Raw genomic sequence first — 25,491 nt, forward strand, 5'->3', positions numbered from 1 at the left:
AAGGATGCCTCAGGCGTGACATCGGCCGGAATCGGGACAAGTTTAGGCAAGCCAAGTCACCACGAGGCAGGGCTGAACCCTACAGTAGGGATGGAGCTGAATGAATGCGGCCAAGAAGCCATGGGGTCCGGCCATGGAAGGACAACCGACGTCACTGCTTGGCGATGCCCACCCAGCGTCAATGCGGTTGACGCAGCGCGCCCCCCCTTTACGCTGTATCAGCCAACGCATGGTTTTCCCCAGGTACCTTTTCGGGGACCTTTACCAGCGGAACAACAATTGGAGGAACCATCTTCTTGGTACCCAACTTCATAGTACTCCCCTCACGTCAGGTTTTCTATCCTCTATCTTCGATATTATCTCTAGATCATCACCATTTCCTCTTCCCCCCACACCCCTCTTTTCTTTCCACCCGTTCTATATTTAGAGGGAATCTTCTTTTTACCCGGCAACTTCACGCCCCCCGGTGTCGCGTGCACATTTATCAATTCTCCTGGATGGCTCTGATTCATTCACTCTGCGAGTGAACTTAGAGCTCGCGCCTGTACGTCTTTGTCTCTGGGTCATCGCTGAACTTACTGCTGTATACCACGAACGCTTCCGTGCTGACTTTCTTATGCCGCTTTCGTTAACTAGGCCGGCGTTACGGGGATAGATATTATTCAAGGCCTTTTCGCTAGAGACTGCCTCCCCAACACCTTAGCGACAGCCACATTTCGCCATCATGTTGGAAGGGGTGGTGGCCAACTTACTGAATCGCTTCCTGGGTATCTATGTTAAAAATTTCGATGCCAAACAGCTCAACATTGGTATATGGTCCGGTGATGTAAAGCTTCGCAATCTAGAGCTCCGGCGCGAAGCTCTCGACCAACTGCATCTCCCCCTGAATGTCGTCGAAGGCCATCTCGGTGAGCTCACGCTGTCCATCCCCTGGTCGAACTTGAGAGGAAAGCCTGTCAAGGTCGATATCGAAGATGTGTTTCTCCTAGCAGCCCCAAAGGAAGATGCCGACTATGATGCCGAGGAAGAGGAAAGGAGAGCGCATACTCTCAAAATGGACAAGATTGAGGGTGCGGAGCTTATTAAAGAGCGAAACGCGGAGGGGATGAGCCAGGAAGAGCAACGCCGAAATCAAAGCTTCACGCAAAGCTTGGTCACTGCGGTAGTCGATAATCTTCAGATCTCGATCAAGAATGTCCACTTCCGCTACGAGGACTCGATCGCTTCACCGGGCCACCCGTTCGCCGTTGGATTCACACTGAAAGAGCTAAGCGCGGTCAGCACTGATTCTGAATGGAACCCGACCTTCATACAATCTACCTCAAGCACAACACACAAACTAGCTGTCTTAGGCGCTCTTTCTGTTTACTGGAACACAGATGCTGAACTCCTAGGTACGGGTCGAGGCTCCGACGTGGGCGCAGAGGCACAGGGCATAGACCATTCGGATTTGATGGAACGACTGAGGTCTGGTATTGATAACGAGGAAAACAACCAATTCATGCTGCGCCCTGTTAGCGGCCGTGCTGGATTGGAATTAGACAAATCAGGAGAGCATGATCAAGCGGCCATCAAGGCCCGTTTGCTGTTTGATGAACTGAGCTTCGTTCTAGATGATGACCAATACCGAGATGCATTGATGCTGGTGGATCTCTTCCACTATTTTATTCGTCATCAAGAGTATAAGAAATTCCAGCCGAAGTGCCGCCCGAAAGAGGACCCTCGAGCTTGGTTTAAGTTTGCCGGAAACGCTGTCCTCAGCAAAATTCAAGAGCGAAATAGGCGCTGGACCTGGGACTACATCAAAGAACGACGGGATGATCGCATAACCTATATTGATTTGTTTAAAAAGCAAAAGCGGGACGGAACATTATCAGGGCCAGATGCGGATGAGTTCGACCGACTGCAACGGAAACTCAGCTACGAAGATATACGATTCTGGAGATCATTGGCACGGAACCAGTTACGCAAAGAAAATGTAGGCGTTAAGAAGCCTGCGCGACAACAAACGTGGTCAGAATGGATCTGGGGTGCTCCAAAAGAGGAATCCGAGGAGGAAGCAATGACCGAAGAACAGAGGCAGGAGCTGTACAATGCCATCGACTGGGATGAAAAGAAAGCTATCTCGGAAAGCGTCGATGAGCCCAGGGAGTGGGTAAAACTCCAAGTCAACTCCAGCCTTAGAGCCGGCAGTTTCACGCTGAAGCGCGACCCTCATGGAAAGGCAAACGAAATCATGAAGCTGGTATTCGACAATTTCAGGGCAAAGGCCTTACAGCGCCCTGACTCCTTCTTCATAGACGTGAATCTCGGAGGACTTAGAGTATACGACGGGACAACGGAGGGGACACTTTTCCCTCAGATCGTCAAAGTTAAAGACTCTCTCCCGGTACCAAAGAACCGTTTATCACAGATCTCTGGAAACGAGGAGCTAGATTCTGAGGAGGTGGTTGATGGCATAGAGGATGAAGATAGTCTATTCCATCTCCAGCTCGAGAGGAACCCTCTGGAAAGTGACGCAGATTCGGTAGTCAAAGTCAAGTTGAAGAGTATTGAAGTCCTCTATAACCCCAGATTTCTTGTGGAAGTCGTCAAGTTCTTCGAACCCCCAGAGCGGCATATGGAGTCAATTGGCGCTCTTCTGGATACGGCAGGGGCTACAGTAAAGGGAATTCGACAGCAAACTCGAGCCGGCCTAGAATTTGCTCTGCAGGAGCATAAGAAGGTCGATGCGCAGTTCGATATACATGCGCCCCTCATAATCGTCCCTGAGAGTATAACTCAAGAGAGTTCACTTTGTTTGATCCTCGATGCAGGCCATATCAGTGTCAACAGTGAACTAGTTGACAGACAGACCATGAGAGACCTCCAGTCGAAGCAGAAACGACAATATGATGAAGGTGATTACAAGGAACTTGAGCATCTGTTGTATGATAGGTTCTTGCTCAAATTGGACTCCACCCAAGTCCTCATCGGCCCTGGAATTGATATCACCAAATCGCAACTTAGCGCTGACGTCTCCTCGACTAATCTTCATATTATCGACCGCATAAATGTGGACTTCGTACTCGAGATGTGCATTGTTCCGAAGGTCACTGAGCTTACAAGAACTCGAATCTCTGGGCATCTCCCAGAACTGCACGCGTCTATCTCCGATACCAAATACAAAGGCCTGATGAAACTCATTGATATTGCTATTCCCCGCTTTGATGAGGGCAGTCAGGAATCCAACGTCTCTGGCAAAGGTGCAGAAGAGTCGTCTGCTCCTGGAACAAGAGCAAGATCTGCGTCCTTCCAACCGTCAGTAATGAGAGAACTTCCTGCTGTAGACGAAGATTCTGACGAGGAATCTGACGATGAGAACATGAGCAAGAGTGTTGAGGGTCCGACGAATCTCCATCGTCGTGACTTTGAATTCAAGTTTACCGTTGGTCGCCTTCGTGGGTCATTGTTTCGCTCCGACCCGAACGACCAGCTCCATGATCACCTGTTAGTTGAATTGGTTGCTGAAGGGTTTGCTTTGGACTACTATATGCGCCCGTTTGATATGGTCGCAGAAATAGTGCTAAAGTCCCTTAGTGTGGATGACTATATTGAGGAGAACCCTGCACCTGAATTCAAAAGAATAGTGTCCTCCAAAGGTTTCGACGCAGATGAGGATAAGGACCTGTTTCATCTCAAGTTCGTTCGTGTGAAACCTGAGTCCCCGGAATTTCAGTCCACCTATGAAGGAATAGCGATGAACCTTGATGTTTCCGTCTCGACTATCAACCTTATTGTCACCAGGAAAACGCTTCTCACGCTTCTGGACTTTATCCTTCTCACGTTCACCAATCCAGAACAGCCAAGCAACCAAGGCCTTCAGTCAGACCAAACCATCCAGAACACAGGCACCACTGATCAAGAATCCCAGCAGGCTGGGAAAATCCGCATCAAAGCCGACTTAAAGAGTATAGCGCTCATTTTGAACAATGATGGTGTAAGGCTTGCTACCCTCAGCCTCAACACTGCCGATGTTGGCATATTCCTGGTGGGCCGATCGATGCTTATCCAATCCCGTATTGGAAGCTTGACCTTGATAGACGATGTCAACACTGGTGCTCCAGAGAGTTCTGATCTTCGAAGGCTCTTAACAATCGAGGGAGATAACTTTGCCGATTTCAAGTATGAGACGTTTGACCCGGACAGTGCAAATTACCCTGGATATGACTCGGAAGTCTTCTTAAGGTCGGGTTCAATGAAGATCAACTTCTTAGAGGAACCGTACCGTAAGATCATCAATTTCTTGGTCAAGTTTGGCAAGATGCAAGCGATCTTCAATGCTGCCCGCCAAGCTGCGGCGAATCAAGCAAACCAGCTTCAAGAAAACGCGTCCAGGATGAGGTTCGATGTCGTCGTCATGACACCGATTTTGGTCTTCCCTGGAGTCGTGAAAGAAGATCGTCCCCGTGATACGGTGACGGCCCATCTAGGTGAAATATATGCCAAGAACGAATTCGTTTCTCTGGAGGATGAGAAAGACAGCCCTGCTGTAAATGTAATATCTACCGGGATCCGTAACATCCGACTTACATCCAAGTTTCATTTTGAGGGAGGTGCGGTTGAAGAGCTTGAAATGATACAGAAAGTCAATCTCGATTTTAGCATATGCTATCTAGAGCATCAACCAGGAAATTCACGACCTGATATGGAAGTGGAGGGATCAATGTCTCCCATAAATCTTCGGATATCGCAGAAACAACTCAAATTCTTATTGGCACTGTCTAAAACAGTGCCTGGGGCTTTTGCACCTGATACAGAACAGCAGGAGCTTGAAGCCATGCAGGCGCTTCCATCTTCTGTGACAGAACCAACAAAGGAGGCAGAATCCAAAGCAGTCCAAAGCAGAAACGGTCAGGATAATATGGTACCGAGCGCACAGACGGACGAAACTTGGGTCCGACTTGATATGGTTTTCAAGGTAGATGGTGTTGGGTTGGAGCTCATCCTCTCGAAAGACGACGAGCCGGTCGGCCGTCTGGAAGATTCGAGCCTCTCGAAGTTCTCCCTCAATGGCACACAAGTGAAATTGCGCATGTTGACAGATGGTTCTCTGGAGTCGGAACTCTTGATTCACTCTCTCTCGATCCGTGATAGTCGCAATAAGGACACGAACAAGTTCAGGAAGATAATGTCCTTAATCAACAATGATGTCCAGCAGCAATTCATGGCCAGCGTTTCAATGTCTCCTGGGCCAGCCAAGCACTTAATAGCGATGCTGACCATTGATAGCCCGCGAATAATAGTTGCTTTTGATTATTTGTCCGCTTTGCAGTCATTTGCCAATTCCGCGTTTGCGACGGAAGAGCCAGTGGAAGAAGAGGAAAGCGACGATACACCGGAAGGATCAGAACCTAGATCTAGTACCGCAGATGATACTGATGATTCTGTTGTTACGCCCTCCAGTGGGAATACTCCAGCTCCTCCTGCTGGGCAGATGACTGTGTCATTCCGATTGAATCTCGTTGATGCCCAGGTGATCATGATCGCGAATCCTGCGATAACTCATACCGAGGCTATTGTGCTGGGAACAAAGCAATTACTTTACTCCCATCAAAATGTTTCAACCCTGCAAATATCCAAGGTTGGTATGTTCTTGTGCCGTATGGACAAGTTTGAGACCAGTAGGCTTCGCATATTAGATGACTTCACTCTGGAAATGTCCATGGACAGCCGCCCTCAGGAAAAAGGCTCTGCTTTGACCTCTATCAATGTTCATCTTGAACCCCTTGTCCTCCGTCTTTCTCTCCGTGACATCTTAATGGCTATTCAAATTGTCAACAAGGTATCCGAGATGAGAGCTCAGAAACCTAATGAAGGGGAAACTGGCGAAGTGAAGAGAATCTCTGATGGAAAGGGTACTAGTACGAAGTCCTCAAGAAGGAAGTCGGTCGGCAGGCCGACCTCGACTGCACTCGCGCCAAGGTCACATCATAGCTCCAGTGGGGTGATTGATACGACCGAACAAGAGCTTATATCGCATCGTTCAGCTATCCTCAAGAAAGAAGAAATGAATGCCCAAATCGATGGTGTAAGGGTAATCCTTATAGGAGACCTACACGACCTGCCATTGCTTGACTGGAGTGTCAAGAAGTTTACTGTGGACGTCCGTGATTGGTCGTCGACACTGAAAGCCGACACCAGCTTCGATACATTCCTCAACGTGTATAACTTCTCTAAGTCAGCCTGGGAACCCCTTATAGAACCATGGCAGTTGGGCTTCCATATGGCAAAAGAGGTCAATCCTGATGTCCTTTCGATAGACGCCTATTCTCATAAGACGATGGAGCTCACCCTCACCTCTGCCACAATTGCACTAGCGTCAAAGTCGTTCCAGTTTCTCTCGACTGATGAAGACGTTCTCTCAAAGCCACGAGGAGCGGATGCCCCATATAGAATCCGTAACCATACAGGCTTTGACCTTCACGTTTGGGCTGATGTTAGTGCAGACGAAGAAGGGCCGGCGGCTAAATTGGCTGATGGGGAGGAATATCCTTGGAGGTTTGAAGACTCGACTGCCATGCGTGAAACACTCGCACCCGAAGGTCATGCCGGTCTGGTCGGTATCAAGCTTGAAGGAAGTGGCTTTGAGAGCGTGAGCCGTATTCCTGTCGTTCGGGAAGGAGAGATTTTGTACAATCTGAAGCCAAAGAAAGATGGCATTCTGCATCGACTTCTTGTTGAGGTTAAATTGGGCACCGACAACGTCAAGTACATCACTATCCGCTCTCCCCTGGTTGTGGAGAACAATACCCAGATACCAGTGGAACTAGGCGTTTTCGATCCTCATGACGGCCATCTTTTGAAAATAGAGAAGATCCTCCCTGGAGACTCTCGGCCTGCACCTGTGGGAGCTGCATACATGCATTCTCTTCTTATTCGGCCTGACCAAGGTTTTGGGTATGAGTGGTCGAACGAGCAACTACATTGGAAAGACCTTATGCGGCGACCAACTCGGACAATAAAATGCTTAAGTGAGAGTGGACAGCAAGCGCCGCCATTCTACTTCCAAATGAATGCTACGTTCAATTCACGGGATCCTGTAACGAGCACATATCCGTGCATGCGTGTCCGGATATTTGCCCCTGTGGAGATACAAAATCTCCTCCCTTACGATTTCAAATATCGCATCTATGATAAGAATACGAAGAAGGACTGGACTAATTTCTTGCGGAAAGGGGGCGTAAGCCCAGTCCATGTTGTGGAACTATCTCACTTACTGCTTCTCAGCATCGACTTGGAGGATACTGTCTTCAGACAAAGTGATTTTGCTATAATCAACGGCAATGCACAAGACTTCAGGAGAGAGCATGTATTGCCTTTGAAAGATGAAAGAGGCATCCAACTGAGGTTGAAGCTTCACTATTTCAACGTGCCTGATAGTGGAGGCGCATTCAAGGTATCAATCTACAGTCCGTATCTCGTCTTGAACAAGACAGGTCTCTCGATGGAAATACAAAGCAAAGGGTTCTTGCAATCGGCTCGATCAGCAGCTGGACAAGGGCTGAGGGCTGATCCAAGGAACGGTGGACGAACGCTCCCTTACATGTACTCCTATCCAAGCGATGATCAGAAGAACCGATCCATACTGAGGATAGGCGATTCTGCTTGGAGCAAGCCTCAGAGTTTCGAAGCCATTGGGAGTACATTCGAAGTTGTCCTTCCAGATAGACATGGTAGATCTGAGTTCCATTCCGGCGTGACTGTTGCTGAGGGTGAAGGCAAATACAAGATGACCAAGGTTGTCACCATTGCGCCTCGTTTCGTTTTGAAGAACAAGCTTGATGAGGATATTCTGGTTCGAGAACAGGGTTCTTCCAATGTTCTTACTATCAAGAGCGGTGATCTTGTACCTCTGCATTTCTTGCGCCAGGTTGCTGAGAAGCAACTTTGTTTGTGCTTCCCCGGCGTCAACAACCAATGGTCGTCTCCTTTCAACATTGCAGACATTGGTACAGTGCATGTCAAGCTTGCCAAGGCAAATCAACGCCAGAAACTCATCAAAGTGGACATTATGATGGAAAATGCAACTCTCTTCCTGCATTTTAACCTAGAAACACGCAACTGGCCGTTTTCCATGCGGAACGAGAGCGACATGGAGTTCATATTTTATCAAGCTGTAAGTGGCTGGAAGAATCGGGATGAAATACATATACTAATCTAATAATTCCCCTCAGAATCCAAATGTGGAAGATTACGAGGATGGCAGGACAAATGGCTGGCGGCCGATCCGCTACCGTCTTCCACCTCGAAGTATCATGCCATATGCCTGGGATTATCCAGCCACGCAGAACAAATCTCTCGTTCTGACTTGTAATGGAAAAGAAAGGCATATCAAGCTTGCCGAGATCGGTAATCTAATACCAATGAGGATACCGCCAACGCAATATGGTGAGCACCAGAAGATTGTCGACATCAATATTGTGGCCGACGGCCCTACTCAGACTCTAGTCTTGTCGAATTTCAAGGCATCAAAGAGCATGTATAGACAGCAACGAGGACAGACCTCTCAGAGCAGTCTGAGCACCGGGTTCGAGGTTAAGGAGTTGGATTCTGACGTTAACTTCAAAGCTCAACTCCGCCTTGGTGGTATTGGCATCTCCTTGATCAATCAGAACATGAGAGAGCTGTTGTACTTGACCTTCCGCGAGATTGATATTAAGTACAGGGAATCCATGGTTTATCAAACGCTGAATACCACAATCAAGTGGATCCAGATTGATAATCAGCTTTATGGAGGTATTTTCCCCATGTTGTTGTACCCCAGCGTTGTTCCAAAGACCGGAAAAGAAATGGAGGCACATCCAATCTTCCACGCCATGATTACACGAGTGAAAGATGATTCTTATGGTGTACTCTACATCAAGTATGCCACTGTGCTTCTGCAACAAATGACGCTAGAGCTTGATGAGGATTTTGTATTTGCAATGCTGGACTTTGTGAAGGTCCCTGGTGCCTCATGGTCAGAAGAACAGGAGGGAAAACTTTGTGATGAAGATCTAAGAATCCCGGAGCCTCAAAGTGAAGGTGCTGGTCAGGATGTTTACTTCGAGCTTCTTCACCTGCAGCCCATGCAGCTTGACATCTCTTTCATGCGGACAGAGCGAGTGAACGCCGAAGACACTATGCAACCATCAAATCCTTTGATGTTCGTTGTCAATGTCATGACCATGTCGATGGGCAACATCAATGATGCACCTGTTCAGCTTAACGCACTAATGCTGGAGAATGCTCGTGTATCGCTTGGAGTTCTTGTTGGCAACATTCAGAGACACTATACCCAGGAGTTCCTCCGACAAGTGCATGTCATCCTTGGATCTGCAGATTTCCTCGGCAACCCCGTTGGATTGTTCAATAATGTCAGCTCTGGCGTTGCCGCGATCTTCTACGAGCCATACCAAGGACTAGTTCTGACTGATAGGCCTCAAGAACTTGGTCTAGGTATCGCCAAAGGGGCCACAAGTTTTGTTAAGAAGTCCATTTTCGGATTCTCCGACAGCATGGCCAAACTTACCGGAAGCATGTCTAAAGGTCTTGCTGCTGCCACATTGGACAAGGAGTTCCAGGACAAGCGGCGGATGTCTAAATCTCGAAACCGGCCGAAACATGCATTATATGGTATCACAGCTGGTGGTAATGCATTCGCAACCAGCCTAGCAAGCGGTATCGGAGGACTCGCACGTCATCCACTGCAGGGCGCTGAAAAGGAGGGTATCCAAGGGTTTTTTAAGGGTGTCGGAAAGGGTGTCTTAGGTCTCGCTACGAAGCCTGCCCTTGGCGCTTTTGATCTTGCCTCAAGTATGTGCACTTGTGCGACCCACGGATCTCAGATACTGACGATTTCATAGATCTTGCTGAAGGTGTCCGGAACACTACTACTGTCTTTGATGCAGAGGGCCTGGACCGTGTTCGTCTCACGCGTTTCATTGCAACAGACGGCATTGTGCGACCATATTCACAGCGGGAGGCACTGGGTCAGTTCTGGCTCAAGACAGCGGATGATGGTAAATACTTCAGCGAGGACTATATCGCGCATTTGGAACTTCCCGGCAGAGACATGCTGGTCATGTTGACATACGACCGGATAATGCTTGTGCGCACCAAGAAGCTCCAGGTTGAATGGGATATACGCTTGACGGACATCCAAACAATCTCTAAAGAGCGCACTGGTATGAGTATTACCCTCAAGGGGGGTGCTAATGGTCCATTTATCCCGGTGCAGGATGAGAGTTCAAGAAACTGGCTGTACCGTCAGATCGCCATTGGTAAGTGACAACACTCTTTACGTAGAATCTTTCTTTCCGAGAAATATTAACGTTTTCCGTGTTAGCTGTGAATGCATTCAATGAGAAGTACAACAACAAGGGTTAGATAGAAGTATTCAGCTTATGTTCTTCATAACGACGTTACGCTAAAGGATAGGGCTTACTTTATCAGTGAGGCCAGAAGGGACCCAGAGGATGGCTTTATATTTGATGGATACCGGAGCACTCAATGATTATGATTCCATTGAATACAAAAAAGTGGTTAATTAGTGATGATCATGGCCCTTTTTCTTCTCTTTCTACTCTTGTTGAAATGTTTTCGGTGTATGTACATATATACGCGTTGGGTTTCGTGACCCTTCATGTTATTCTTATCTTAATTTGTATGGGAGTGTATACAATGTATCGACAATGTCTGACAGGGTTCGCCAGTCTCAATCAAGTACGGCCACCAGATATTCATACAGGTTATACTCTAAAAATATGAACGACAAAGCTAAATAAAATAAACAAGCAAGAAGAAGAATAAAAAGGAACTCCCCAAATATCACAAGGAAATATAGATGATGATAGATGAGACCAAAAAGAAAAAAGTAATTCCGATGCGGGGAATCGAACCCCGAGCTGCTGTGTGAGAGACAGCGATGTTAGCCATTACACCACATCGGATTGCTTGTTGAATAGAGTTTTGAATAAGTGACTTATATAAAAAATAAGAAGAAACGAGCCTATTGCTCCAAAGCTCTCTATCCAGTCTTGCGCAATTTCATTCTTGACAGTTACTCCCTAGCCTTCTATATGCCATTGCTACTATATCATTCCTTTCACTTCGTATTCACGACTGTTACGTCTGATATATATTGCTCCTCTGGGTGTGGTAACGCGACTTGACGTATGGGAGTCTTGTCTCGTTTCATTGTATTAGGGCTGACGAGCGTTTACTTGCAGCTGGATGATCTGTTCAATGGTTTGAAGGTGTCTTCAGCCACTTCTATAATTATGTGTATATCAATGTAATCATGACAAGTAGATATCTAAATACAAGGTATCGTGAAAACCAGCCCAAAACGGTAGACCAGGCTAATATAACAAATGAAGAAAAAAAGTAAGGGATATCATCTGCTCTCTGCACGCTCCACAAGCTGATCTTCCAATCCCATCGGCTCCCAAATATCCTTTGCTTTCTTGTTCTGCACCCAAACAACGTCTCCCTGGATAAAGGCCACGACACCACCCTTTCCGGTAGCGCTTGCTGTGATTCTGAAAAGAGGTTGACCGTTTTGCGGATGAGCTTCTCGCAATGGGAGCATGATGAGCCCCTGTTCTGTGCACCAGGTTTCGAGGATGTCTTTGAAGGCGACCTCTTCCACGATCTTGGGCTTGCGAGCTTTCGTTGATGGCGCTTCTGCTGGCACATGGGGCTTTTCCTCAGGAATCTGCTCTGCAGTGGTGGATGATGGGGGTGGGAGCTCAGCAGCAGCGCGATCACCCAAACGAGATGCAAGGTCCATGGTCCGCAAACCTTTCTTCCACTCGTCGTCGACGATAGTCAGCTCGTTGACATCTTCGGGAATTTGGGTTCGCCACCAGGAGAACCACTCGCCGACCTCCTCGTAATTTGGGTCATTGGTGAGCCAAATATACAGAATATTGTGCCACTTGGGGAAAAATTCGGCAACCAACAATAACCCGAAGACGTTAGGTTTGAAGAAATCTTTCCATTTGAAGATGTTTTCCAGTACTGAGACATCTTGGTCTTGTGGGTTGACTTCAAAATCTTCACGAAGATGGCGACCCAGACGTGGTAAGAGGTGGTTTCGTAGACATACATCAAACTCCGAGCCCAACGCATCGCGCCATAGCTGAATGCCATCGACCAAGCCTTTTCTGAGGTCCCACGAATCCAAGACAACGCGGAATTTTCTCTTCGCATCTGAAAGGAGACCTGTAGGCTGCCTTGGGTTGGTGTGTCGGTCATCAAGGTACTGTAGCCATGTGAATAGCCACCATGGGAAGCGAGAACTATGATGTGAGGAAGTGTGGCGTCTGCTGCTGCTTCTAGGCTTCCATTCTTTCAAAGCACCAGTGAGCTTCGGAACCACGAGCTGATCGAGAACGTTCGCCAGAACAAAGTGTGGTATAATCTCTTTCCACGCGACAACGAGAGAAGTGGCTGGCTTTGGGTCATAAACGTCCCAGTCGTTTAGGAGTGCCGAGCGCACACGAGGTAGCCACAAAGTGTATATCATACTTTCATAAGGTGAAGTGGATTGTCGCTGTGCATTTTGATCGTCTTTCTTCCGGGATAGAAGGGGCTGAAGGCGACGGAGATTTGACACGAGGTATGTCGGATCTTGAAGAGGTTCCCATTCCTCCATCGCTTGGCGAAACAGAGGATGAATGGCCGCAACAGCTGTCTCGGGGAGACGGTATTCATCAATTTCATTCCGATATTTAATTTCCAAGGATTCCAACTTCTCAGTGACTTCGTCAAAGCGTCCCCGCGTGCTCTCATCTTGGAAGATTTCCAAGCTCCCAATGGCAGCGACCAACTCTGTTAGCTGGTCCATACGGAGTTGTTGTGTATCCATTTGCTCCACAAGCTGCGCCTCCTCTAGATCAATGAACTTCTTCCTTTCAGTCAAGCCTTTCCATTCATCCGCAAAAGCCTCTAGGTCATGGCGCGCCCGTTGTGCGATCTTGAGAGCTTCACCTTCACCAGGTTTAACGAATTCGGACGGAGTCATCAAGCCGGCAGTAGAGGTCAACACTCGCTGTTCCTTTCCCGTGGCATCAACCAATGACTTCAAGACATTTGGTACTTCAAGACCAGCCATATCTTCCTCCATCTCTCGAGCTGTACGGAATTGAGGCTTCGCACGTGGTACTGGTGTGCCAGTGCCGCTCCGGCTTCCCTGTTTGCGCGCCTCCTTCTTTTTCTGCCTCCTCTTTCGTTCTTCATCTGAGCTATCCTCTACCACTTCACCTCGTAATACCGCCGCCCGCTTTTCTTCCTCCCGGGCTTGCTTTGTCTTTTCTCGAACAGCGCCCAAACCAGCACCCTGTGGCCGGGCCTGGGCTTCAATCGGGTTGACGATACCTTGACCACTCGAACCGAGACCTTGACCCTCAACATAGCCCATCTTGGCCATCATGCGCGCGGCGAAGGAGTTTCCTCCCTTGCTCCCTTTACCGGCATTGCTGGCGCCGCCTCTTGGAGTAGCTGGCTGCGTGCTGCTACTCCAGGGATTGCGACGAGCGCTTCCTAAGCCACCAAGTGACGGAGGCGACTCTGAGCGTGACAATGCTCTAGCGAACCCGCGAAAGCCCATCGTGGGGCGAAAATCTTCTTCGTCGGAGCTCATGTCGTCAATTTTACGTTTTTGGCCGGCGGATGGTGAGGCCGGGGGAGAATCCGAATCCATGGCCGATCACAGGTGTCAGGATAAGGAGTGTGCGGTATCTCGGAGCGGTCGAATAGGGGAGAAAGGCAGTGAAACGGTCAAGCGACACGTTTGAGGTCCATGAAGGAGCTGTCAGTTGAGATCCGCACGATAACGAGAAAGGAAAGTTGATTATCGGACATTTCGGCGCGGGGAAAATTCAAGTCCGAGGGGCCGAGCAACAATGACGTTCGTTACGTCGAATCTCCCTTCCGGTTATTTTCACCTCTCCTCCTCTTCTTCTCTTCTTCTCCTTTACCACTCTCCTCTCTTTTGCTTTTCGTCACTACTTTGTAAACGTAACTCAATTCAATTGATACATAAAAATCCATACCAACCATGGCTGCCTCTCTTATCCGTACCTCTGCCCGTGCCACTCTTCGCGCTGGAGCTTCGGCTACTCCCAAAGCTGCGGGTGTTGCGGGTTTGACCTTTGCCCGTGGCAAGGCCACTCTGCCTGACCTGGCTTGTATGGCTCTCCCCCTTCCCTAGAACATGTCAATTTGCCCGCCTGTTGTGTTGTATTCCGTTCTATCTTCTTTCTCTTCTATCTTGGCAGTGCGAATGAGTAGATGTGTTACGTTTTTGGCTCCTGAAAGCACGTAATGTGATGGTTGGTTGACTGGATAACAGATGACTATGGCGCCCTTGAGCCCTCTATCTCCGGAAAGATCATGGAGCTTCACCACAAGAACCACCACCAGACCTATGTCAACAGCTACAACGCCGCCATCGAACAGCTCCAGGAGGCTATCGCCAAGGAGGACATCACCACCCAGATCAACCTCAAGCCCCTGATCAACTTCCACGGTGGTGGCCACATCAACCACACTCTTTTCTGGGAGAACCTTGCCCCTAAGAGCCAGGGCGGTGGTGAGCCCCCATCTGGAGCTTTGGCCAAGGCCATCGACGACAGCTTCGGCAACTTGGGAGAGTTCCAAAGCAAGATGAATGCCGCCCTCGCTGGCATTCAGGGAAGCGGATGGGCTTGGCTCGTTAAGGACAAGCAGACCGGAAATATCGGAATCAAGACCTATGCCGTAAGTTCCTCCTTATGAGCGCCTCAGGATACAGGTAGCTGACTTCCGACCAGAACCAGGACCCTGTCGTTGGCCAGTTCCAGCCTCTTCTCGGCATCGATGCTTGGGAGCACGCCTACTAGTAAGTTTTCTTTAACAGAATGTCTCCTGGGCAATAACTAATACCGGGTTAGCCTTCAATACCAGAACCGCAAGGCCGAGTACTTCAGCGCCATCTGGGATGTCATCAACTGGAAGGCCGTTGAGAAGCGCTTTTCGTAAGCGTGCAAACAAAAGTGTTGTGATTTAACGCAGCTTGATGAGCGCCTTGTTTCCGTTGTGTCCAGAGTGATATTGTGTAATGTCTGATCAGGCTGTACTTGTAGCCCTAATGCAATTGGATACGCCTCGTGTGTATATATAAATATATATATATATACTACTCCGTACTTGTTGACTTCGTACTGGACGTAAATATCGTTGGGGCACCAGCCACAGTGGCTGATCACATGCTCCCGTCGCATTCCGCAGTTTCCGGTAAGCTTGTTTCTTCTTTTGGTATCCACTCCTCCGCCCTCTCCGGAGCTTCTTTCTCATCTCAACTCTCAACGGCCAATTCTCTCAAAATGTCCGCTGAAAGCCCTGGAGAAAAGCGCGGTGGCTTTCGGGCGTTCTTCGCCGGCGCTCTCCGACCTAAGAAATCCCGTCAGGTCCTCCGGAAGGCATCGGCTCCGAATCTAAGAGAAGCTCTACCAAGCAAAAATGACGTCCCGGAGGTGCCTTCGCTGACCCCATGGGAGGCCCACCGACTCAAACACCGAGAAGCAAATCTTCAGAAAGATACACAGCTAGGCGAAGTCCGTGATCATACCGCAATGCTGCATTCAATTGGTGTGGGAGATCTCGACCCTTCCGACCCAAACGTGCAACTACACGAATTCGACAACAGACCGCCAGGCGAGCCCGTGATTGCCAGCTTAACATCGGACCTCTGGGCCAAGGTCGCTGAGTATCTCAATCCCGCCGAGAGAGCCAGTCTGGCTTTCTCCAGCCGAACACTATACACTCGTCTGGGCCGCGAGCCCTGGATAACTATAAACCTCCCAGAAAACCACGACTACAAGGCGGACTTCCTCATCTCACAAGACAAACTACTCCCTCACCATCTCCTCTGTTTCCCCTGCGGCAAATACCATCGCCGCACACAAGAAGGCTGCGAAAAGCTCGAGCCTGCAGACGTAGTCAATCCGCTCTTCGACTGCCCCAACGCCCGCAACAACGCCCGCCCAGCACCCCGCCACCGCATCACCCACGGTCGAGTCCTCTACTTCACCTTCCACCAGCTCGTCATGCGCGCATACCGATTCGGACCGAGCTACGGCATCCCACCTGACTCCCTATGCCGTCGCTGGCGTAGGGACGGCTGGTACCACCAGACCCGATACCACATCCACCACGGCCGACTGCTCATGCGGGTCGTGAGCACCTGCTTCGCTGACCCAGGCCTCAGTGTCAGCGAACAGCGACTTCTCCTCTACTCGCGCGATGATTACTGGCCATATTTCTCCGTCTGCGCGCACTGGCGCGACGGCGAACTCATGAACATCTGCAAATGCGCCCTCGGCCACATCCCCGTACCCCGCACCACAAACGGCCTGCAGGGCCTCGAGCACCGCGCAAAAGACATGTATCACCGTCGAATCCACAACCCTAACGCCCTCACATCACTCTGCGGTAAGTGCCGGCCCATGCGTCGCTGCCCCGAGTGTCCCTCCGAGTATCTGGTTGAGGTCAAGCTCACCGAGGACCGGAGTGGTTCGCAGCGCAACGTGTTCCGGCATGCGATTGTCGTGACACGGTGGACTGATTTGGGAGATGGGCGGTCGCCGCGGTTGTCGAGGGAGTGGGCGGCGATAAATGGGGACGAGGCGGGGAAGGGGTACGATTCTTTTGCGGAGATAGGGAAGAGGGCTATTTCGGGGATCTTTGAGTCGGCTATTACGGATGATACTTTGCCTGGGCAGAGGATTCTTTCAATGAATCCCAAGGGGAAGAAGCTGGGCGAAGCTGGGAATAATTGGTATTGAGGTTCTTCATTTCTACTCTGCTTTGGGCGTTATAGGCGGTGAAAAGGGGAGGGGTCTTTTGGGGTGACTTTTTGTATTGTACTGTAGTTTACTCGAGGAGGAGTTTGGGCTGGATGGGTTTGGTTGGATAAATTGTACGGATTTATATAGATTGGATTCGAATGGCCGACTCGTGAACCAGCATGGTAGTTTATATGGCAATAATAGGAAGAGGCGAATTGAAACTCATACATAACTTCATCAGATAGACGACTTTCTCGCAACGAAGAGATAAAAAGTAAAAGGGAATCAACAGAAAGGGGGAAAAAATAACAATAATAAATCGATAATACAAGACAAAACACAAAAGATGCTAATGAATGAGGACCCCTCCAAGATGCAAACGTAATTGAACATCAGTCATCGCAATTCAAAAATCACTTGGATATGCAAACCACTGTAGGAAATAGGACATGAAGGAAATTCATAGAGAGTGACTGGGGTGAGAGTGGGATAAAGAGAGGACAAAATATAAAGGAAGGAAGGAAGGATAGACAACGGTAGTTCGTACCAACCAGACACCAAAAGACATAAGAAATCCAGACAGTGACTCCTAACCTCTCAGACACGAATGCTATGCAAATACTTGTACAATCCATGCCATCTGTTAGACTATAACTCGTGGGGTATCGTGACGCATTAAAACAAAAGAACTAGAGTAGACCGTATAGTGGTGAAGAGATAATGGATGCTGATTTTTCGGTTTGCGTTTCTTGTTGTATATCGTGTACACGGTCTCTCGAGGTTAGATTAAATTCGACGGCGACGATCCACATATCTAGGCCGTCGGGCTGTCTCTTCTTCTACCCAAGAGATCCGCTTCGTACTAGACGCGAAGTCTTCAACTGCAACATTCATGGAAGCTAAATGAGCATCCCTGACCTCAGTGCTCGCAACCGGAAACTCATAGGCTAAACGGGAGGGGGTTCTGTCCTTGAATGACGAACTGGACTGCGTGGACATCGCAGAGGAATCAGGTTCAGATTTCTTATGGGACGACCCAAAACCGCTGGCCCCTTTCATCCAGCCGAAGATTCCAAGTGAGCTCCGTCTTTTGTGTCCTTTGCCGTGAGACGAGGGTGGCCTGTTTACGGTACTATGTGACAGCATGTTGGAATCTGTAAATGAATGAGGAAGGGTTCTGCGCATATCGCCACCCTTTGTATCGGCATATGCAAGGGCAGGTGTACGGCCGTTGTCATAGGATGTGGGCGAATAATCGTTTTGATTTGTACTGGCCGACTTCGAAGGCCCCATTTGTCTAATCTTGGGGATGATTGGAGAGGGTGCTCCATCCTGTTCATTCGTGGCATCAGGAATGGGTGATGGTTGGAGACGGCGCGTCGCTTTTGAGCCTCCAAAAAACCGAGGCCGGAAACTGATTTTTCGTCGAGGTTCTGGGTCCGGCTCAGGCTGGCGAACAGGTTCCAGGGAGCCTAGATCAAGCGTGGGTATAATCGGAAGGTCCGGCACGGTCGAGTCAACGCTATGGCGACGCCCAAGGAATGAGGACTGGCTTGGAGCTCTAGTACCACCTGGTCGAGACTTGGTAGGAACAGGGCCAATAGCCGGGGCGAGGGCACGAGTCTTCCCAGTGGGGTTACCGGATTTCGCTGCTTCCACCCAATCTTGAGGGGTAAGGGGCGGTGATGTAGATGGTGTATCCAAAGCGGGCTCTTCAGCCTCATCGCACTTAGGTGACGAGTAGTAGTTGTTGTCTATCTTCGAGAGAACATGTTCCAGATCATCCCGGTTGAACAAGACTCCGTTTCCATAGTAGCCAAAGTTCGACCCATGGACTGGCTGCTGGCTTTGCATGTAGCCGGTCCTTGATGATATGCTATCCAAGGGAAATATAGCAGGAGCTTCGTCTCGTTCGTCGGGACTAAGCGGTGGGTGCATAACCTCACTAATGTTGGTATCTGTACCATCAGTCAGCCTGCTATTGCCGGAACTTTGCCTGGTGGTCAGCTCGTCTGCGGAACGAGGACGGCGAAGTCCCCGCTTAAGAACCGCAATCTGATCAACCTGGCTCTTCTCCGTAGCGCTGCCGTTGGACCGGTTGGTTCCGAATGCATGTGCGGTACTCATCGTGTCAGGGGTAGGAGGTAGCCTAGAGCTTCCAAAAACGCTGTCAATATGTGTCTTTTGACTAGAGCTATTATCGCAAGAGATGCTTTCAAAGCTTGGCTTATCAGTGTCTCTGAAAACATCTAGCACAGGCCGAATATTCATTCTCGGAGTGCCTTCTGGATCGATATCTGGCTTCGGCGGAGTCCATGAGCTAAAACGTAACCGATCCCTTTCTCGATCTTCTCTCGGAAGGGGTGAGAATATGGAACTCTGCGCTGTCGATGCTCTCTTGCGAACAGGTATTTCGATTTCATCAAAGTCATTACACGCCCCAGTGATATCTCCTATATGCAGTTCACTACATTCACTCAGTGCACTAAGCCTCGGGGAATCAGGTTCGCCGGTCTCGTTCATGGAGTGGAGGCTTTCGGAATTCGTAAGTATGCTCATTTCGGAGCGAGACTGGTCGTCGGCAGGATTGTAGACACTTCGCAGAGCCGCCGTGTTTTGGTTCTCGTGAAGGAGAAACGACGGTGCTCTCTTGAGATGGCGTGTACCCGAAGACCTTCGGCGATGCTGGTCACCAAACGTTGCACCTCTCTTTGAGGATATCCGTTCTGGGATATCCACAGGCGTAGGAGACTTGGGCGTTTCAATAGCTGGGCCTGGGCCATCAGGCGTAGAAGGTCGGGCTGTAGAAGGTCTAGAATGATCTCCGGCTGCTTCTAGCTCCTCCACTCTCGCTTCGAGCTGACAGATTAATTCTACCGCCTCTGTCACAGCCTGGTCTCGTTTATCAATTTCCTGCCGTAATTGCTCGTTGGACTCCCGCAACCTCTGATTGTCTTCTTCGGCATCCCGCAACTCCTGTAGCTCGTCCTCTAAATCCCGCAGGCGTTGGAGCTCTTCTTCCATCTCCAACATCCGCTCAAGCTTCTTTTCCATTGCCGCCATTTGCTGGGCACGGTGAAAGATCTCGAGTTTCAAGTCAAAGTTCTGCTTATTCATCTTCGAGATATACTATCATTCTATTAGTGACTGCAGGATCATGGTAGAAGCTACCATGGCGCCACTCACTTGGTCCATTTCTCTCATCCCCATCTCCCGGGGTTGCTTTAGACCCACAGCCAGAGCATTATTGATCTTTCGTTGCCGATCAGAGCCCGGCTCTTCCTGTGACTGGGCCTGAGAGTTGGAGCGGGAACGGCCTGGCGTACGAGGCGTACGGGGTCCATTGTCGTCCGTGTCTTCTGAAGTTGTGCCACGCGACCCCCGAGTCGCACGCTGCTCTTTCAACAGGTCTTGTAGCAGAGAGGAGGATGGGTTCACCAGCGATGTTGATCCAGTTTCGGGGGTTTCTACGGAGGGCCATCACGTTAGAATTCCAGATATTGCGTATGAGACATGAATATGTCTAATGATCTGTTGATTCCACAACAATCACATTGCAAACATACTTGATCTAGAGGTTTGCGAGCTCGGTTTGGGCGAGCCGGTCACAGAAGATAGATCATGCGGCCATGACATTTCTGTATGGCACATTAGCATCACCTGAATATCCCACGGCCTTCAAAAATCGTACCAGTATTCATATGTGATGGAGTATCCATCCTAATCCGTCTCTTGACCCGAGTGAGCGCTGCAGATTTTGGCGATTGAGAGTTACCTTGAAGGAACAAGTGAATAGTTAGTATACCGTTGTGAAGTCTGGTATCCCTTGAATCATTCAAGGGAGGGGAGGCTGGGTTAACCAACTCTTCAGTTCCGGACTCTGTCTTGGGGGCGTATGACCAGTTGGGAGAGCCGTGGCCGGGGAAGGGTATAGGCAATTTCGCAATGACGAAGGGGTGGTTGAGTGCACCGAGGCGGTGCTTCGCCTTTGGGGTGATTTGTCCATGCCGGTTCGAGATCCCTAGATGACGAACTCGGCTACCGAACGCGCATAATTGACAAGATGCACGACACGAACGTAGAGTGCAGGAGAACAGTGCGACTATGTCCACCTAATGCGCGCGTTTCATTAAAGGCGGAGATTTAAATCGACAGGTCGAGTGAGAAAACGAGCTAAGTTCACACTCCCTATTGGGCGAGTGGCGATGCGAGGAGTCTGGCGCAGAGATACAGGTCGAGGATGGGTTCTCGTGAATCGTAGGAGCTGCAGGGAATTGGCAGGGTAACAACGCGCACACAGCGAAAGCACCGCGCAAAAGAAATGGTAGCGAGGCAAGTACGTAACTTTCTGGATGTGAGGGGAGAGAGGAGAAAAGATTAAAATGTGACGGGAAAAGGTATGACGAGTCGATCTTCACAGCCAAGAAAGGAGGGTGACGGAGAGAAAGAGTAGGTAAAGAAAAAAAAAAAAAGAATCCCCACACGCTGCACGATCCCATTACAACTCTCCTTCTGGTTAGTCTTATTTCTGCGAACGGGATATTACCCTTATTTCCCCCCCATCCATGGATCAGCTGGGAATGTCCGGTTACCATGCGACAACAATTGAAATTGTGGAGAGGATTGGAACTGAATGTTGTGACACCTTCTTGACACTTGATTGCAGGCTAGTTGCATTCCCTGTTCATTCCTCCGTATCTCTCTATCTCTCGCGCACTCTCTTCTTTCATCCAAGAATGTGTCGAATGTTCAATCCTCTCAACAACCCCAAGTCATCGTCTAGTCTTCAATCAACAAGCGTGATAGGTCCCCCGGCAAAGGCAAGCACTAAAACCACTAAAGGCATAGTCGGGACCTTACGGTAGTCCCACCGTCGGTTGATCGTCCTTTCCTACTAACTCAACGCAGTCTTGTTGAAGGGGTTCATTCTAAGAAAGAGACCAATCGGAAAGCCACATCCCTCGGCTGTTTCATCGCTCACCAATGAGCATTGCAGATTCCATTTAATGAATCCTCCAACTGTCGCAAGGGCTGGACTCTTGACTACGACTACGGACTAACTAAAGTAGTACTAGTAGTTGTTAGTTCAATGGTGGAAGGTTTCCCTTCTTGCCATACCAACCGTTTCAACCCCCTGCCCATCGACCATCCAGCTGATCTTCTTAACCTTAGCAGACCGTTTGGAAAAAGAATGCAAACGTCAACATCCCACAAGAAACAAGCAACTTCCTCATGACCCCACCCAATACTTCTTGGAACGCTTCCAAGAAATATAGATACAAATTCAAGATACTTACTCCATTGCAGTCCCGACAACCAGAAGCTACTAAGTTGCTATGTAAACAAAGCCCCACAGAAAGGATCAGCCCACGATGCCCGCGTCTCGCTTCCAGCTACACCGCCAAAAGCAATCCTAATCTTACTCGGTCGGTTCTGAACCTTGTACAAGATGTTCCTGTGCAGTAACTAGTATTCCACCGCATTAATCAGGAACATATAAAGTTAGCCTTTCCTAATGGCCCGACAGACCTCTTCGACTTCATACTACAGTATATAGTTTCGGACTGCAGTGCACACACCCCCCCCCCCCTGCCTCTGTAGTACGCATATGTAGCCCACATTGCTAGTTTGCGGCTATTTGTAACCGTCTAGGGTTTCGATCTAGAGTACACACTGATAATCCTCAAGGGTATGTGGGCTAAGATAAAACACCATGAAGCTTGTTAAATTTAAGTCTACTTGAAAGCAAAAATAGCTCGCAAGCTCCTTTCTATGCGAGTGCCAATTCCATATAACTCCACCAACACAGCAAGCCCTAAGCACATGACTAGCGTCCCGGGCAAAACAATAAACATAGCTCATATGACGAGCACAGCTCAATCTGTTAAATTTGGACGGTGATACTTTCCCCCCTCGAACTACCTCTTCTTAGCCTCCCCAGCCCATATCCGTGTCTCCTTGGCACTATCATGGGCCACACGGAACACTAGACCGAGTGATTAGAAACAAGCCAGAAGGTTGTAAGCTGTAGAGTTGGTTTCCACGTACACTGCCTCTCCGTTTCATCTAACCCCCGCAGAAACTCAACGCCGTCACCAAGAGCTCCCTTTGGGTTGTGGGCATGGTCAGCAATCTCTGAGGCGCGCTTCTTGAATGTCTATATGAGTTATTAGCCAAGGCATTTCTCCTTCTTCTCCTCCTCCTCCTCCTCCTCCTTATTCCTCGGGTGTGCGGGGGGTGAACAGACATTAATAAGAACATCGACCATCTCTTCCTCCTCAAAAAGCTCCAAAACTCGCTCGCTCAGACTGTAGAAATGCGGCGCTAATGCCCGCAGATCAACAGTCCGAGGGTCTGCTTTTAAGGCGTTCATGACCCGTTCTGACAATGCTGAAGGGATATCTAGTGTGACTAGACGAGAAGTGCCCAGTCGAGCTCTTTGCTAATTTAGATACGGTCTGATTGGGGGTTTGGGGGTTGTTCAGATCTCACCCGATAGAGAGCATTTCACCCAGCCATAATGGGAGGTCGATGCGAGTACCAGCTTTGATCTGATGTTGTCAATCCACGGCCATCCTCGTTGGTTGTAATCCAAATCATAAGCTTACATTGTCGCCCGGATTGCCTTCTAGAATTCCAAGCCCTGGCACCTCGAGTTCGAATGTGCAAGGCAATTTCTATCACCGTGAGACATTAAAAACACGTCCGACTGGTACGTGTAGATTTTCGTGACGTACCTGGGCATCTGTTAAGATAGAGTCAATATCATAGTATGACATTTCGAAGGAGTTGGATTGTGTAACTGTCTCTTAATCTAGAATTTGAACCTGATCAGCGACCTCACTTCTTGAAGTCACCTGTCACTTTGAGGCGCGTCCCACATTTCGCGATGTCACGTGTGCCGTTATCGTTTTTTAAAAGGTACTTTAAGAGCCTCGTAGCTTGACATACACTGCAGTAATATTTAACTTTTGGTCTTTTAACCTATTGACTTCTCCTGTTTCCTTTTCGTTGTAGAGAAGGGTTTTAGATGTCATCTTTCGTTGATTCCGGTGACGTCATTGTCGTGCTACTAGGTTTGGGGTCTTGAAAATATATAGATATCCTTCTGAGAGTTCACGGCTTTTCTCTAGTTTAAGTCCACTCCATATAGGGAAACAGCAGGGACTGTACATATCCAAAGTCTATTTTGCATACTCAGATTTGTTCCCTGACCTCATTTATATCATAGAAACAGTACGTATAATATGTTCCTGTCACTCTGCATAACATGACGGAAATGCCCCGAGGGAGATACATCAGAGGTATTTCTTAACACAACCTGCCCCTTTTCAAAACTAAATATGAGTACTGAAATCCATTATAGTCATTATCCAAGCCCTTGTAAGGCTCTTCAGACAGCCCCTCACAGGGTATTCTCCTGCTTTAGAAGCTCAATCGGGCTAAATCTGTGCGCTCTCTTAATACCCGAGGAGGAATATCAGCATCCTCAAAGTATTCTATGGGCTACTTTGTACCGTATGGCACATTAGGCATTCCTTTCTAATGCCGCCCAGGTCACAAACTCAGGATATTATGGTCTTGCTGCTTAGCGTGTGTGTTACAGGCTCAATCGTGGTTACCTACCGCTGTTGTAGCTTACCTTTATATCTACCTGAATGATCTTTTTAGTTGCTGTACATTGTCCTTATAGCGGCTTTGATGTTCCATTCTGCGAGCGCTCATAGTTCGATGTGACTATCCTATCCATCCTGACTACCCCAATGGAAGTATGACTAGCGATACGATGTAGACCGTAAGTGGATACTCATTAGCCAAGGACAAACAGATACAATCGAGATAGTACCGTGGAATTGAGACTTGGTCGACTAAGGATGGAAACGTCGCCTGGACAAGTACCATCAGTAACGCCCCGCTTATCAGTCCACTGCAAGACAAAACAGATTGCTGAAGAACATGTTTGATGCCGTTGCATCGTTATCTTTGAATAGACATGTACATACCTCATGGTTTACAATATACTGTGTAAAACTAAGATACACCTCGTAAGCACCTTGATGCCACTAGTAATCGGATAGTGTGGACATGGATGTACTGGTAAGCGGAAAACAAGAGACCCTTGCATATACTGTATGATAAAATTCTGGTAGATACCAGTAAGGTCTCTCATTCTCCATATAAGCAATAAGTAGTCTTATTTCAAGACTTATGTATACCTCTCTTGTAATCTCTACAACATGATTGTTGATGCTGTAAGAGTGTGTTGAAAACGGAACCGTTGAAAAGGTACAGTGGAGTCAAGTAATACACAAGTTCACGTATGAAAGGGTCTAGAACATGGAATTTCCATCAATCACCAACGCCAAGACGCTACTATCGAGTGGATTTATTGCATTCAGGGACATTCCAAGAGACTCAGATGTAGTCTGTAACCAGTGTCATTGACATTGTACTCTTGAGCTTAATTCATCTTATATATGAAGCGCCTTGATCTGTTAGATGCTTAGCTGTCACATTACAAAACCGGTAAGACACTACTAGCACTTCGATTTGAAGATTCTCACTAATCGTCCTGCAGGACAGACCGAGGCGCAGTTCGATAGTGTAGTGCGGAGGATGAGGATAAGACATTTAA

The 25,491-nt window shown here is 48.6% G+C and overlaps 7 protein-coding genes and 1 non-coding gene across 8 annotated transcripts; 4 read left to right on the forward strand and 4 right to left on the reverse strand.

Annotated features, from left to right (window-relative positions):
- The first annotated feature begins 636 nt into the window (after positions 1-636).
- BDV37DRAFT_248501 (membrane morphogenesis protein VPS13) lies at positions 637-10,636 on the forward strand. Its single transcript, XM_032081996.1, has 2 exons — positions 637-8,158; positions 8,217-10,636. The coding sequence occupies exons 1-2, from the start codon at positions 725-727 to the stop codon at positions 9,885-9,887; spliced, it is 9,105 nt and encodes a 3,034-aa protein (XP_031941292.1). The 5' UTR covers positions 637-724; the 3' UTR covers positions 9,888-10,636.
- Positions 10,323-10,828, forward strand: BDV37DRAFT_121159 (uncharacterized protein). Its single transcript, XM_032078582.1, has one exon. It carries the CDS (start codon positions 10,534-10,536, stop codon positions 10,789-10,791), a length of 258 nt encoding a protein of 85 aa, XP_031941293.1. The 5' UTR covers positions 10,323-10,533; the 3' UTR covers positions 10,792-10,828.
- Positions 10,829-10,901: 73 nt separating this feature from the next.
- Positions 10,902-10,973, reverse strand: BDV37DRAFT_t115. The gene has a single exon. It is a non-coding gene; the product is annotated as a tRNA-Glu (tRNA).
- A 292-nt stretch (positions 10,974-11,265) lies between these two features.
- BDV37DRAFT_248505 (putative G-patch domain protein (TFIP11)) lies at positions 11,266-13,861 on the reverse strand. Its single transcript, XM_032081997.1, has one exon. It carries the CDS (start codon positions 13,727-13,729, stop codon positions 11,420-11,422), a length of 2,310 nt encoding a protein of 769 aa, XP_031941294.1. The 5' UTR covers positions 13,730-13,861; the 3' UTR covers positions 11,266-11,419.
- A 40-nt stretch (positions 13,862-13,901) lies between these two features.
- On the forward strand, positions 13,902-14,983 carry sod2 (superoxide dismutase sodB). The gene is made up of 2 exons (XM_032081998.1): positions 13,902-14,216; positions 14,381-14,983. Exons 1-2 carry the CDS (start codon positions 14,087-14,089, stop codon positions 14,803-14,805), a joined length of 555 nt encoding a protein of 184 aa, XP_031941295.1. The 5' UTR covers positions 13,902-14,086; the 3' UTR covers positions 14,806-14,983.
- A 409-nt stretch (positions 14,984-15,392) lies between these two features.
- On the forward strand, positions 15,393-16,853 carry BDV37DRAFT_283238 (uncharacterized protein; the record flags this gene model as incomplete). The annotated part of the gene is made up of 1 exon (XM_032087256.1): positions 15,393-16,853. The coding sequence occupies one exon, from the start codon at positions 15,393-15,395 to the stop codon at positions 16,851-16,853; it is 1,461 nt and encodes a 486-aa protein (XP_031941296.1).
- Positions 16,854-17,364: 511 nt separating this feature from the next.
- Positions 17,365-20,814, reverse strand: BDV37DRAFT_121748 (uncharacterized protein). The gene is made up of 5 exons (XM_032078584.1): positions 20,717-20,814; positions 20,548-20,631; positions 20,423-20,494; positions 20,043-20,323; positions 17,365-19,985 (listed from the first exon to the last, which is right to left on the reverse strand). The coding sequence occupies exons 2-5, from the start codon at positions 20,573-20,575 to the stop codon at positions 17,643-17,645; spliced, it is 2,724 nt and encodes a 907-aa protein (XP_031941297.1). The 5' UTR covers positions 20,576-20,631; positions 20,717-20,814; the 3' UTR covers positions 17,365-17,642.
- A 1,746-nt stretch (positions 20,815-22,560) lies between these two features.
- psf3 (DNA replication protein PSF3) lies at positions 22,561-23,813 on the reverse strand. The gene is made up of 6 exons (XM_032081999.1): positions 23,594-23,813; positions 23,465-23,533; positions 23,349-23,407; positions 23,104-23,293; positions 22,905-23,013; positions 22,561-22,842 (listed from the first exon to the last, which is right to left on the reverse strand). The coding sequence occupies exons 1-6, from the start codon at positions 23,633-23,635 to the stop codon at positions 22,775-22,777; spliced, it is 537 nt and encodes a 178-aa protein (XP_031941298.1). The 5' UTR covers positions 23,636-23,813; the 3' UTR covers positions 22,561-22,774.
- Positions 23,814-25,491: the final 1,678 nt, after the last annotated feature.

Source organism: Aspergillus pseudonomiae (genome assembly GCF_009193645.1).
Source record: "Aspergillus pseudonomiae strain CBS 119388 unplaced genomic scaffold BDV37scaffold_34, whole genome shotgun sequence".
Classification (NCBI taxonomy): domain Eukaryota; kingdom Fungi; phylum Ascomycota; class Eurotiomycetes; order Eurotiales; family Aspergillaceae; genus Aspergillus; species Aspergillus pseudonomiae.